Raw genomic sequence first — 14,006 nt, forward strand, 5'->3', positions numbered from 1 at the left:
TCTATGAGAGTTGAATAGAGGAAGGCAAAACCGTTAAATTTTTAAAAATTCCCTCCAAAAAACCAAACATTATTCCGTTACACACCAGAAAATCTTTAAAAAAAAATACACTTAGCACCGCTTGCTGCTGTTGCTCTCAAAGATTGTGTGATCATTTTCCATCGCACAAACAAAATAATATCCAAATAATTCATCATCATCACCATGAATATTCCAAGACCTCAACAACAGTCGTCTCTCCTGACTGAATCACTTCTCTCCTCTTCGGTTCCTTCCCATCAATATATGAATTCGTCAGTGTTATCCTCCTCCGTGTCGAATAATCTTTCATCTAATTTGATAAAACACACTCCACATAATCCACTTTTAATGTCCTCTCAAGTTATGAAGACTTATCAAGATGTTTTCAAAGATGAAAAGATTAAGAAACAACAACAAGAACTTGTGGAGAAGAATGAACAAATTTCCAAACTCGTATCACAAATTGACTCTATGGAAGATCAATACTCTACCGCCCAAACTAAACACGAAAGAGATTTACAAGATTTAGAGATTAGACTGAGGAAGGAGTATGAAGAAAGAGAAGAGGAATTGAAGAAATCTCACGAAGCAAAGCTTGCTGCATTGAATGAAGAAAGAAAGAACGAATTTGAAACTAGTCAACAAAAGATTATTGAACAGGAATATCTCATTAAGGATATCCAATCTCAACTCAATTTGACAGACTCTAAGGATATTGTTAAAACTCTCACCAAGTTTATTAAAAAGTATAAGAAGGAAAAGGAAGCTAACAAATCTCTGGAAGAAAGAGGTAAACAAATGCTTGCCAATCTTAATGATGTTGTAAAGAAATATAAGGAATCAAAGGAGTCTGCAGAAAAGGAATTTGATAAGAAGAATAGAGAAATTGAAGGACAAAAGAAGGAAATTATGACATTGAGAATGGAACTTGCAGTAGTTCAACGTCAATTGGAATATAATAGAACTCATATGGGTGTTGGATTTGATACTGATACTGAGGATGGTTCTTCATTATTTAATCCAAGCTCTCCAACTACAAGCGTTTCAAGTTTCAGTGTTAGCAGTCCATCTAAGAGTCCTTCCAAAGCACTGACTCCAAAGAAGATGTTTGGTATGCCTCAAAAGAAAACCATTACTCTTTCTCCAAATCCACTCAAGGATATCACCAATTTATCTCACTAGGTCAATGTGTAATAGCAATGTCATGTGTGTGAAACACCTGACAAATGCTTTACAAATTCTTATAAATTTTATCGATTGTATTAATATTTTGTAATTAAGGTACACCAAACTCTCCAAATCAGGTAATCACTAATTGATTTTTCAATAAGTGAAACCTTTCTTTCCAAATCCATAATTTTTCATGCTTCACTCCATCACCAATCATCAAAACACTGTTAAAAAATGCACCAATCAACACCCACGAACTCTCCATCTCTCAACAACCAGCAACACCTCATCAAACCTGTTGTTATTACTGCAGTAATTTTATTACTATTCGCTACCTTTTATTCTCACCAACAAACTATCACTGTAAAAATTGACTCTTCCCTTCTTGGCAATAAGATCAATCAAGACATATTCGGAGTCAATTATGCAGAAGAGGCTAATTTGCAAGCTGTTAAATATCCAGTCAATAGAAAGGGAGGTAATTCTGATACTCGTTTTAATTGGGAACAAAATATTCATAACACTGCTCAGGATTGGTACTATATGAATATTCCAGATAGTGTTCAGAGCGGGAAAACTCTTCCAGATGGTTCAACAGCAACGGTTTTTGTTGATACTTCTAATAAGTACAGTTCAAAGGCAATGCTGACAGCTAGTTTGATTGGTTATACTCCATTGGATGATCGTGTGAAAAAATGGGGATTTTCAGTTGCCAAGTATGGTAATCAATTGGAAACTGAATGTAATGGTAGTAATGGAGCTAGTTGGTGTATGAGTGATGCTGGTAATGGTAAAATTTCATCAACAACCTACATTACATCAAATAGTCCATCAGATACTTCGAAAACAATAGACGAAACATATGTTAGAAACTGGATTAAATTCATGAAGAGCAGAAATACACCAGTCAAATTCTGGTCACTCGACAATGAAATGGATTTATGGCATTCCACCCACAGAGATGTCCATCCAAACAAGGTCACCTATGATGAGATGTGGACACTTACTCAAAAATATGCTGCAGCTATTAAGGCAGAAGATTCAACAATTACAACCTTTGGACCAGCCTCTTGGGGACATTGTGGTTATTATTATTCACCTACTGATGGTTGTTCGAGTGGAAGTGATCGTAAGGCTCACTCTGACATGCCACTCTTGGATTATTACTTGTCAAAAGTTTGTGAATATAAGAAGAGTAATGGAGTCTTGCTGGTTGACTATTTGGATGTTCATTACTATCCACAAGCAAGTGGAGTTTATGATGTCCATCAAACATCAGACACTAATGCAGAACTTAGATTGAGAACTGTTAAGAGTTTGTATGATTATAATTATGTGGATGAAAGTTGGATTCCTTCTGCAGAATCGAATGGTCCACTCTCAAGAGTCGCCTTAATTCCAAGAATGAAATCATCCATTGCAAAATATTGTCCACAAATGAAGTTGGCCATCACGGAATATAACTTTGGAGCTGACAATATTTGGTCCTCTGCCTTGGCTCAAGTTGAAATTTTGAGTATTTTCGGTAGAGAGGGAGTTGACTTGGCCACACGTTTTACAGTTCCAAAAGATGGTTCAATGGTCGAGAAATCATTTAAATTTTACTTGAATTATGATGGAAATGGAGCTAAGGTCGATGGATACTATGTCAATACCACAAGTTCAAATATAGATAGTGTTGGAGCTTATTCATTCGTGAATAGTGAAACCAGCACCATGTATGTCATTTTAATCAACAAGTTGACCTCTTCCACCAATGTTAATTTGCAAATATTGGGCAGTGCTGGTAAGGGAAAGACAATCACAACATGGACGTTCAGTTCTCCTGGAACCATCACCAAGAGCAGTCAAACAAGTACGACTAGTTCTGTAGATGGAAGCGCCACAATTACATTGAGTGGAAGAAGTGCCAATTTATTGATTGTTCCATCTGTTTCGGTCTCAGCAAATTCTGCTCTTGTTGGTGCTGGTTTTTCGTTGGGAATGATTAGTTGCTTGCTATTCATCTTGTTTAGTGTATTATTGTAAAATAAATTGAAAAAAATGTGAACTAGTGAGTTTTTAACAAACATGTGTGTAAGAACAAAATATATTTCGCTATTATAAACATGTTGTTCATGATGGACTAATTGCAAAAAAAGCAATGCTTGCCCTTCTCTTTTTCGACATTGAAATATTCTCATCAATTTTGGGCACTACAATTCCCCCTACATTGTTCGGTTTACAATAATTGTTCCCTTTTAACATGTTGGGTGATAGGCATGGAATAGACATATCATACAACCAACCTTGGCACAATACCAACTCGGTGCATTACTAAATCAAATATAAGGCTAACATGTTATCCCATATTACTCCCAACAATTTCATATTTTGCCAACACAAAAACGTGGTCTTTGATATTTCAAACGCCGTATCGGCACAACACTCCAAAAAAACCAAATTGTTGTTTGTAATTGGTGGTGAACAGCAATTCGCGTTCCTCTCTTCAAACAACAACACACAGCAATAACTTTATTTTAAAAATGCAACCCGACGATCGTTTCACTTCTTCTCTGTCATTATCGCACTCTTTACCAAATCCGAACCAGAGTAACAACAATAATAACATCAACAACAATAATCAAGGGAGTAATCGTGCAAATAATAAAACAACAAGGGTTGGAGGGCATCAGCAGCAATCATCAGGGTTTTATCCACAGCAGCAGCAACAGCAACAACATTTTAATAATTTATTTCCTCAACAAACTCAACAAATGATGATACAAGAACATCACCAACAACATTCCTTACGACAATCTCCTGTACCACCATCATCCACAATGCAACAACACCCTGCAACCATGTACAATTATAATTCCTCCTCACCAATGAATTCACCAATGAATAATAATAATATGAATAATATGAATAACACTCCTAATCATCATTCAAGATTCAATACCTCATCACAAGTAACCTCTACATCAGTACACCAATCATCAATGCACTACAATACTAACAATAACATTGGAAATAATTACGCAATTAATTCCTCAACAAGTGCACCTTTCAATAATTCAACCAATACTACTAATACTACTACAACAAATCAGTTCTCATCAGGGAATAATACATTTTCCGATTTCTATTCGGCGAAGGCTCAGCAATCTAATTCTAAACCTGGTGAATTGGGTCAGAACACTAATATGCTGCTCACAAATTCGGGTTCTGTACACACAAACACTAACTACCAAAATGTATATAAGAACGATCATCTACTCACAACTAGTCAATTAATACCCAATACTAATAACATGCCAAACCAAACATACAACGATTTCAATATCACAACAAACCAATTACAATCGTCTTCTCCATCTATTCATTCACCTAATTTTCACTCCTCTTCATCTAGTGACAAGAATAGCAATACTGTGATTGAGCTACCAAAACCCAAAAAGAAGACCAAGTCAAAACCTCCTGCCGGAGTTGGTCAATTAAGTTTTACCATTCCACCAATAGCATCGGAAGAACGGTTTGATGATGTTTCTGAAGCAGTTGCATTTAGTGGAACTAAGCTTTTCCCCATTGCCTGTGTGGCTTGTAGGCAAAGACACAAAAAGGTTTGTTATTTACACTAGTATCAATGTTTTTTAATCATCTTTGCAAAAATTGGTTATTCGGATTAATATAGTGTGATAGAACCATTCCATCTTGTTCAGGTTGTTCTTCTAAAGGTATTGAATGTCAATATAGAACTCCAAGAAAGAAAGGAAGGGCACTGCAAAGTAATGATGGATTTCAAACTTTTACCTCACTAGATGAAATCAAGTATATCCCACAATCCCAAGGTTTTACCGATACTGAAACAGTAATGAATGCTACGATGCCTTCTAATTCTCTTTCTGTCAGTCCACCAAAGGATTTGGGTATTGATGATATTGTAACGAAGAAGAGAAAGAAATCACAAAAGAAGGAAGAATCTGTCCCTAAGAAGTTGGCTGTAGACAGATTACCAACACTAAAAAATGTTGAAACATCACCAAATATTCAAATAGTCAATGTAAATACTAACAATGATTATCAACAGCCAACACTAGTTCAACGCAACCAAACCCCTTCTCCAAAACAAGACATCTCCAATAGAATTCAAATTCCTTCAATCAGTCCTTCTGAACTTTATGATTCTCCACAAACACAACTTTCTACCGTCACTCCATCAAATAATTATCTGGCAATTCAAAGTAATACTAATAACTTTCCTCTCTTAGCTTCTAATGTTGTCCAGCCTGATTTAGCTCCATTTAACGATCCAAATGCGACTGTTGATACAATATCTCAATTACTTGTGCTTTTACTTTCATCTAACAACCAATCTAATGTTGCTAGCTTGATAAAGGATATTCTCAATAATGGAGATGGGGAAGGTCTTAAAAAATTATTGGGAACCACCTTTGGTTTGGAGAGTTTTATTACCACTAATGAGCGTCTTAATATTTCCGCAATCAAAAAAAGAACTGTTGACTTGTATGATGAGATTATTAGTTTTGGCTATCCAATACTTAGTTCCCAATACATTGATGAGGCCCTCTCAGCAACAAATATCAGAGCTTACTCGAATGAAAATTTAGCACTCATTTATGCCATTCATGCTGTTACATGTCAAAGACTCTGTGAGTTGGAGCAAGCCAAACAGGCATACCATAAGAGTTTAATGGAGCTAAAGGAGACTACCGACAAACATAATTTGATTGTGATTGCCACCTATTGCAATTTGGCCCTTTATTGTGGAGGCACTGGAGATACAGACACTGCTCAACAATTACTGGCATCTGCTGAGATATATTTGCTAAATAGACGAAAATTCAAATTGCAAACAAATGATACTAATTTGGTTTTGAATTTTATTGGATGTGACGATTCTACATCATCATTCACCCTTTTTGATAATCTTTCAAATGACGAATTCAAAGTTGAAAAGTTAAAGGAAGTGTGCTCTGTAGCAGCATATTTAGGTTCTGGATCATCAAAGCCAAGTATTTACATGATTTTAAGAGGTTACTCTTTTGCTGAGGAGATTGGAGTTTTCTTATCTGAATGTTTATTACTTTTTGAGGGAAAAATTACTAAAAAGGATTTGAATATTCTAACCAAACCTATAGATGCCAATACATTCTCTGATTATTTAGGAGTACTGTCAAGAGTTGAGAGTGCCTACTCTGGACATGAGTCTGCTAGACCGTATTCAAGTTTGCAGATGAAATTGGCAGCATCCCTACTTCTTTGTGTGCTAGGAGGATCTCGAGCTTGGGTTCTCCATAGAGCTGGTATTAAGGGACCAATTATCGAAGAGTACGCCTCACAAGTAACTAGTTTGACCACAACCGAGGGATTCTTGTTACTTCATTCATTGACAATACAGTTTGTTGCTAAAGCACTGGAAATACATTATGAGACAGTTTGCGATGCAGAAAGTGGTTTAAGGAAGAACAATGACTTGTTGGAATTGTATCAAACCATGTTCACATGTTTCAATTCACTTGTCGAGTTGAGTAAGAGATTTACGCGTATTTTAAGGTTTTATCCTAATCTTTTACATATCACGGCTATTAAATTGATGTCAAGAGGGTTCACGGGAGAGTCCATTGACCTTGTGATAAAGAACATGCACCCACAAACAAGCCCTCATTTTAGATCAGATAATAATTTACAAAATCCTCAAACCGCTGGAGATCACACTGCTGTTGGTAATGAAGTCAAATTCAACTTTGACCAATTGCTATCTAATTTTATTGCCACCACTATGAAATCACCTTTTAATTGAATAAAATTCCATCTAGGATCTGCATTTTGTACAAGGTTAAATTCAGATTAATTCTCAAAGGTATCAAAAACTGCGCTCAAATATTCAATTATTTGTTTAGCTATTTGGAAATGCTGTTATTACTGTTGGCAATGTATCTTAAACTCAAATTGAATTTTACCATTAGTATCTTACATTATTACTCTATTACTGCAGTTTAGCAAATGGAATTCTCAAATAAAAAGACTACAGCACCACAGGTTCCCAAGTTGTCTCCAACCTCAGTACTGATGTGGCTCGACGATGCTTAACTTCTCAAATCGGACGGGATGAGGTGCACGAATCGTGATATGGCCGTAGCCATTCATTACCACAAATTGTCAAATATAAATCTCTTATTGTTTCCTTGCGATGGAGAAAATTTCAATATTGTAAAAATTATGAAATATAAACTTGGGAATTTAAATGAATCCGTGGTGTTGCAATTTTTCATTTCTACAAAGTCTAGTAGTGAGAACATTATACATCTTTTATATCTTTACAATTAGACAGAGATTTCTGGAATTAATCTTCTTTCTTCTACACATTTCCTAACCCAATCCCCAGAGACAAGTTTGAGGTTTACTCTAGCTGCCTTTCTCTTTAGTGATTGTAAGCGGGTGGTATTTTCACTCTCATCATGCACAATATGTGTCACTTCAGTGGTGAGTAAATTACTGACCTTTCCTCCGTGTAAACGAATGTAAACTTCCAAAGTGTCCAATCCAAGAATCAGTTCTGAGCTTGGATCTCCAAACTTTTCATACTTGTCAATAAAAGCTACAACTCCCTTGAAGAATGATGTTTGTGATGTTTTAATCTCGTATCGTGAATTAATCATATCAATTTGCTTTGAGTCTAGAACGAAATACTTGGATGAAAGTGAGGCTAATTGAAGCGAGTTTCTCAATGATTCCACCGTAGCATCAAACAAATATTCATCTTGAAATTCGTCCATTTGCTCTTTGAATGAGAGCAATGTGGCTTGAGAAGTATAAATCATGTATCCTGGATGGAATCTCTGCAGAGAGCCATATATTACCGATTCAATCAACCACTTGTAATGAATAATATCGCGATCTCCTAGTGGATTCTTTCTATTTTGTGAGGAACTTATCCAATTTCTTACAGTAATATCTTTATAAATTCATTTACATTAAAAGTTAAATTTGAAACTTACTATTAGTATTGGCAGCGATGAGATATTGATTCTTATGATCGTTAGGGTTCTGAACTTTAGTTCCACTATTGGAAACTATCAATTGTTCAATATCATACTTGGATTTATGTTCGTCTCCATTGAAAACAACAAATTCCAATCCTTTAAATAAGCTAGAGGTCTTATCCAGTTTAGACATATCATAATCAAAGAAATGTGAAACAGCAGCTGTTGCCTTTCTTGATTTTGGTTCCACTTCTGTAAACGTTCCATCAGGATTTTGAACCATCTTTTTTCTCTTTTGTTTCTTGATATCATTGTGTGAAACAACAGAGTCCATATTGGCAGCTCTTCTCTTGTGATTACCATTCCTTGATATTTCAATCATTTCCTCTAATCCTTGTAAATCCAGACATTCATTCCAATCCTTATCGTTTCTTATTGATACAACTCTTGGGAATCTTAGTGTGACTCCTGTTTTAAATTTGGTACTCTCCTGAAAAGAGTATCCCTTAATTTCCAAAATCTTGGAACTTGAATTGTTAATAAAACTTGAAAATAAAAACCTACTGTTTCGGTTCAATATATACATCAGGCATTTCACCTGCTCCTGGAATCCATTGACCATAAAACTTAGGCAACTTGGTCTTGTCAAAAGGCTTCCAATGAGATTCTAAATCTTTTTGTAGAGCCAACAATTCAATGTTGGTATATCCACTTCCTACTTTACAAAATGAGTGAAAAACTTGATTTTCATTGCTTGCTTCATTTTCCTCATCCAAATTATCGAGAGCATCCGTGTTCCCCAGACTGTGTTTTGACCTTGTGGCTACAGCTAACAGAAAGTGTGAAACTGATTTTCTCTTAAATTTGGTTCCATAGAATCCTCCAACAATAATTACATCCAATGTCTCACCCATACCATCGACATGATCAGGTTTCAATTTGATCCACTTTCTCTCACCTGGAATATAGACGCCTCCTGTTGGTTTGAGCATGATACCTTCATCTCTATTCATGATGGCAATATCCAACTGCTCGTAAACTTCCTTCTCTGATGATACTGGAGTTTGAGGTACCAACTCGAGAACATGGCTCTGGAGATTAATGATATTCTCCAGATAGGTTCTTCTCTTCTTGAGTGGATATTGTGATAGGTCCTTATCTTTCAAATAGACTAAATCAAAGACCATGTAGCAAAATTGTTCATTTGTATCGGATGTATCATTCAGAGCATGAGTTCTATTGTGTCCAAATTCCTTAAAGGCCTCCAGCTCAGTATTCCAAATGAGAAACTCTCCATCTAATATACAAACTTTTGCCTTGATATTATTTCTAATGATGGGTGAAAACTTTGGACCGTACAAGCTCGTATAGTCCTTGCCATTACGTGTAAAGAACATGATTTCAGATTCCTTCTTGTGTACCAGGATACGTTCTCCGTCATATTTGGGTTCAATGACATATTCATCAGAGGAGAGAGTTTCAGCCAATTTAGCTGGATGCAACAATGAAGCAAGCATTGGTTTGAACATTGAAAAGACTCTCAATTCAGCTGTTGTGAATTTAAACTTTGGATCGAGACACTTTGTAATGACCTCTCTCAGATCAGTACATGAATTGAACAACTCGAGTGCATTCGGATGAAAATGATTCAGAATAGTGGTGTGTTGAGTTCCAATTCTTAAATCTTTGAGAATAATTCTGAGAATCCACTTTTGTTCAAAGCATGAAGTGCTCTTGAGAATGTCCAACAGAATCTTCTTTTTTTTATCATTATCCCCAGCCATTGATAGTTCAGTTAGTTTTTCATTAATAAAGAATACAGTTAGATTTTTCGATGAGGACCAACCTCTCTTTTGCAAGACTTGAAAGCAAATATCCGAAAAGCTGTTTCCAGTTCCTTTAGATGGATCTTTCCACTTTTTCAATCTCAGAGCATCTTCACACGTTTGTGGAAGAGCCAGAATTTCAATATAATACTTGGCAATTTTCGACTCTTTCAAGCCATAAGTCAGTCTTTCTCTATCCAATTGAGGGAGAAGTAATCTCATAAATTGAAACAAATCACTTCGACAACTCACGAAAATCTTATCAAAGATTGCCTTCTTCTCCTTATGTTTGTTATTTTCCGAAAGTTTTTCAAAGTATTTACACAATGTTGCAAATTGAACCCTACACGATGGAAGGTTAGGATCATACACTGGTGGAGGATGAGCAGGTAGAGGTGTTCCATTCGAATTACCAATCATACCAGCAAAGAGATTGTTATTATTATTAATATTTTGTTCATTGTTGGTTCGAGATGAATTTTCCTTATTGTGAAGGGTATTACTTTTAGTACTATTGGCACCACTCGTTTGAGAGTTTGATTTACTAGTATCGTCATCTTCATCTTCATCATCGTCATCATCAGCATTGATGAATATATCCATTCGTGAGTCGTTCATCATGGCACGAACGGCCGATGGACAACTGTTTTCAATTTCTTCATCGTTGTGTAGTATTAGATTATTCATATTGTTGCTGTGCTTGTTGTTGGTTGTTGTTTCCGAAAGAGTTTCATCCTCATCATCATCCACAACAAGGAAGGGATTTCTAAACATTTTTTTTAATTTATTCAAACGAAAACTTTTGGCGCCAAAATACACAATTTGAAATATATTTGGATCCAGAATTGTGAAAGATCAATTTCTTATTTGGTGATAATTATGAATGAACAATGATTTTCAAAGGCTTGTTCAAAAAATTTGCCCAAACTACAATTATATGAGGAACAAACATAAATCAATTATTTAATTTAACCACCAATCAAAATCTGAGCCATTCGAATTTGCTCCATTGATATTGTTTTGTGAATTAGTTGGCTGTACATTTGTTTGTTGGAAAGATTGTTGAACTGCATTGGTTGGATAAATTGGTTGAACTTGTTGTACATTTGGTTGTAAAGATGGCTGTCCACTAACTTGTTGGAAGGTTCCACTCACCCGTTTTGGTTGAGGCAAAGGTCTTGGAATTCTTTCATTCGAAACTGATCGTGGGAAGGTCTTGTTTGGAGAGGTTGGACTGAGTCCATTATTTGTGTTCTCATTATTTGTTGAGGTTGGTGTTGGTGTTGCACTGTTATTTGGAGTGGTTGTTGTAGAAATTGTGGTAGCAGATTTATGCCTTGAAGCCAAAGCTGCAAATCCAGTCAGGGATGTATTCCTTTGTGGAATACTTGGTGTAGCTCCATTGTTTGAGGTGACCACAATTTGAGTGCCATTATTGTTGTTACCATTATAACCACTATTATCTCTTGGTATTACCTTTGGTGGAGATTGAGATCGTTGTTGTGGAGAGTCATCAGAGAAAAATCCCCACACTGTATTATCCTGAATGGATGATGATGATGGAGCATTAAGAATATTTGGTTGTTCCATTTCAGTTGTGAATTGATCAAAATTTTCAGTAGATATAGAATTCTTCATGGCAAGTAAATGTTTTGGTAGTGGTGGTAATTTTCTAATTGGTTGCTGAGCGTCGTTAGCTGGTTGCTGTTCCATATTAATTGTAGGAGAGGTATTATCCTCAAAGCTCAGCAAATCATCTACAACCTCAACTTCTGGAATTGTCTGCTCCTTGAAATTTTCTCCAATATGTAATAACATTTTGGCAATCACTGGTTTGTGATCACTTGTACAAATTGTAATCTCTGATGAATATTGAAGAACTTGAATTCTAGCATTGTACTTGAAAAATATTCTGTCACACCATGAAGGAACTCTCTCTTTTTTGGAGCTGAAAATATTGGAAATGTCATTAAAATCAATTCCAATAAGATCACTTGGATCAAATGATTTACACTTGTAAGTAGGAATGAAATCCAATGTTCCAGCTTCATGATATCCTTTCAGAATTTTACCAAGTCGTTTCTCCTTTTGTAATTGGTCACACTTGTAGAGAATGGCCAATCGTCCCTGTGAAATCTTTTTAATCACCTCTGCACAACTAAAATCACTATCAATACGGTAATTAAAATCTCCAATAATAATCACAAAATCATCGTTTGTGGTTATTGATACATTCTTATTGGTGCTGTTGTGAAATTGTAAAGAACTGTTGTGAATTAGAGAAGGATCTTCCACTGCCTTGCTAATAATTGAATTCAAAGCTGCATTTCTTTCCAATAATTTTTCTGTGTGAGCTGGAAGATGAACATTGATAAAATTGAGTCTAATATATTCCATAAATTGTAATATTATTTGATGATGATGAATTTAATATGAATAATAATCCGATAATAATTATAATCATTATAATATTATTAATAATATAAATATTATCAATATTAATAAATTAAATAATTATTAAACATACTGTCTATTAAACAATTTAAATCTAACACTGACAGATCCCTTGTTTCCGAGAGCTCTCGAAAATCCCTCTCTCACCTCACTCACCATACAAGGAGAGCAATATCTAGCCAATTTAAACTGCACCCACACAAATATACATAATCCAACCAACTGATGGCAAGCAATACAATCATACGATGGAAAAACCTCAGATAGAACTGATCTCCATACAGAAGCAGCCTCTGTCTGCTCAGTAATCAATGCCTTGGCATTCATCTCAATTTCCTGAAAACCTAACACGATAATATCAGGCACTGAACCATCACTCTCATCAATGAATAATTTTGAAAAGTATCGTTGTAGATAGGATCGGTTTGGTTCCTGAGAGGCTACATTCCACGTACAGGCATGAACTAGTAAAGTCTCTGGAATTTCCTTGTCGAACGATGAAGGATAATTCTTTCCGTTGTGCATCATTGTTTTTAATTCTGTTGGTATTTAAAATTGATTTTAATATTATGTAACCTGTTATAGAGAGAAGAATTAATGATGAGGTGATGTTGCTGTTGTTGTTATTTGTTTTTTTGAAAGAGATTCTCTATTGATGATGAATTGGTTCTCTCCTTTCAATCCACAATCGGGTTGTTCTTTCTCACTTTTCGTTTTTTTTGATGTTTGTTTCAAATTAATAACAGTATGAACAGTAAATAGCAGCTGTATTATTATTAATAATGAATTCAAGTATTAATAATATTGTTTCCTCAAAGAAATGCATTCCAATTGATTTATGGTTTCTCTACACTTGTTATACAACCTTGGTCTGTCAAAAATTTGCCGCCATAAAAACCGTTAAACAAGTTTCAAAAAATAAGTTAAATATTTTTGAACAGACAAAACAATCACTTCCAACCCACACTCGAATATAACAACAAAAAAAATCAAAACATAGATGAGCGACTCCAAACTATGCTCCTGTGGTGTTCCCGTCAAAACTTCAACCGTTAGAAAGGAGGGACCTAACAATGGCCGACCATATATGCACTGCGAGAAGAGAGATTGTAAATTCTTTGAATGGGCCGATCAACCTTCTTCTTCATCATCAGGCTTTGGTGGTGGATTCAAGAAGCAACAAACAAATTCTTCATCATCATCAGGCTTTAATTTTGCCAAATCAAATAATAGTAGCAGCAGCTCATCTTCCTATGGAAAATCATTGTCAACAGCAGCTGCTGATCCTAATATTCCTCCAAAGTGTGCAAGCCATCACGAAGATGCCATTCTCAGAAAAGTAAAGAAAGAAGGACCGAATAATGGAAAGTTGTTTTGGTCTTGTGCTAGGGATAAGGAAGAGGCTTGCAAGTTTTTTGAATGGTTTAAGGGAAATGATGCTGATGTGGAACATTTGGTTAATGTGAATCCTTCTTCCGCTACCTCGACTGTTTCTAGTAATGGAGAGGACAAGAAGAGAAAATTTGATGATTCTGAAGATTCGAAT

The 14,006-nt window shown here is 35.5% G+C and overlaps 5 protein-coding genes across 5 annotated transcripts; 3 read left to right on the forward strand and 2 right to left on the reverse strand.

Moving 5' to 3' along the window:
* Positions 1–204: 204 nt before the first annotated feature.
* Positions 205–1,203, forward strand: NAEGRDRAFT_66808 (uncharacterized protein; the record flags this gene model as incomplete). The annotated part of the gene is made up of 1 exon (XM_002677824.1): positions 205–1,203. One exon carries the CDS (start codon positions 205–207, stop codon positions 1,201–1,203), a length of 999 nt encoding a protein of 332 aa, XP_002677870.1.
* Positions 1,204–1,425: 222 nt separating this feature from the next.
* NAEGRDRAFT_66809 (uncharacterized protein) lies at positions 1,426–3,219 on the forward strand (the record flags this gene model as incomplete). Its single annotated transcript, XM_002677825.1, has 1 exon — positions 1,426–3,219. The coding sequence occupies one exon, from the start codon at positions 1,426–1,428 to the stop codon at positions 3,217–3,219; it is 1,794 nt and encodes a 597-aa protein (XP_002677871.1).
* Positions 3,220–3,716: 497 nt separating this feature from the next.
* On the forward strand, positions 3,717–6,997 carry NAEGRDRAFT_48589 (uncharacterized protein; the record flags this gene model as incomplete). Its single annotated transcript, XM_002677826.1, has 2 exons — positions 3,717–4,776; positions 4,896–6,997. 2 exons carry the CDS (start codon positions 3,717–3,719, stop codon positions 6,995–6,997), a joined length of 3,162 nt encoding a protein of 1,053 aa, XP_002677872.1.
* A 500-nt stretch (positions 6,998–7,497) lies between these two features.
* Positions 7,498–10,780, reverse strand: NAEGRDRAFT_79495 (ATP-dependent DNA ligase IV; the record flags this gene model as incomplete). The annotated part of the gene is made up of 3 exons (XM_002677914.1): positions 7,498–8,152; positions 8,196–8,707; positions 8,745–10,780. 3 exons carry the CDS (start codon positions 10,778–10,780, stop codon positions 7,521–7,523), a joined length of 3,180 nt encoding a protein of 1,059 aa, XP_002677960.1. The 3' UTR covers positions 7,498–7,520.
* Positions 10,781–10,969: 189 nt separating this feature from the next.
* On the reverse strand, positions 10,970–12,988 carry NAEGRDRAFT_66812 (uncharacterized protein; the record flags this gene model as incomplete). Its single annotated transcript, XM_002677915.1, has 2 exons — positions 10,970–12,389; positions 12,534–12,988. 2 exons carry the CDS (start codon positions 12,986–12,988, stop codon positions 10,970–10,972), a joined length of 1,875 nt encoding a protein of 624 aa, XP_002677961.1.
* Positions 12,989–14,006: the final 1,018 nt, after the last annotated feature.

The sequence above is a fragment of the Naegleria gruberi genome, assembly GCF_000004985.1.
Source record: "Naegleria gruberi genomic scaffold NAEGRscaffold_20, whole genome shotgun sequence".
In the NCBI taxonomy this organism is placed as follows: domain Eukaryota; phylum Heterolobosea; class Eutetramitea; order Acrasida; family Naegleriidae; genus Naegleria; species Naegleria gruberi.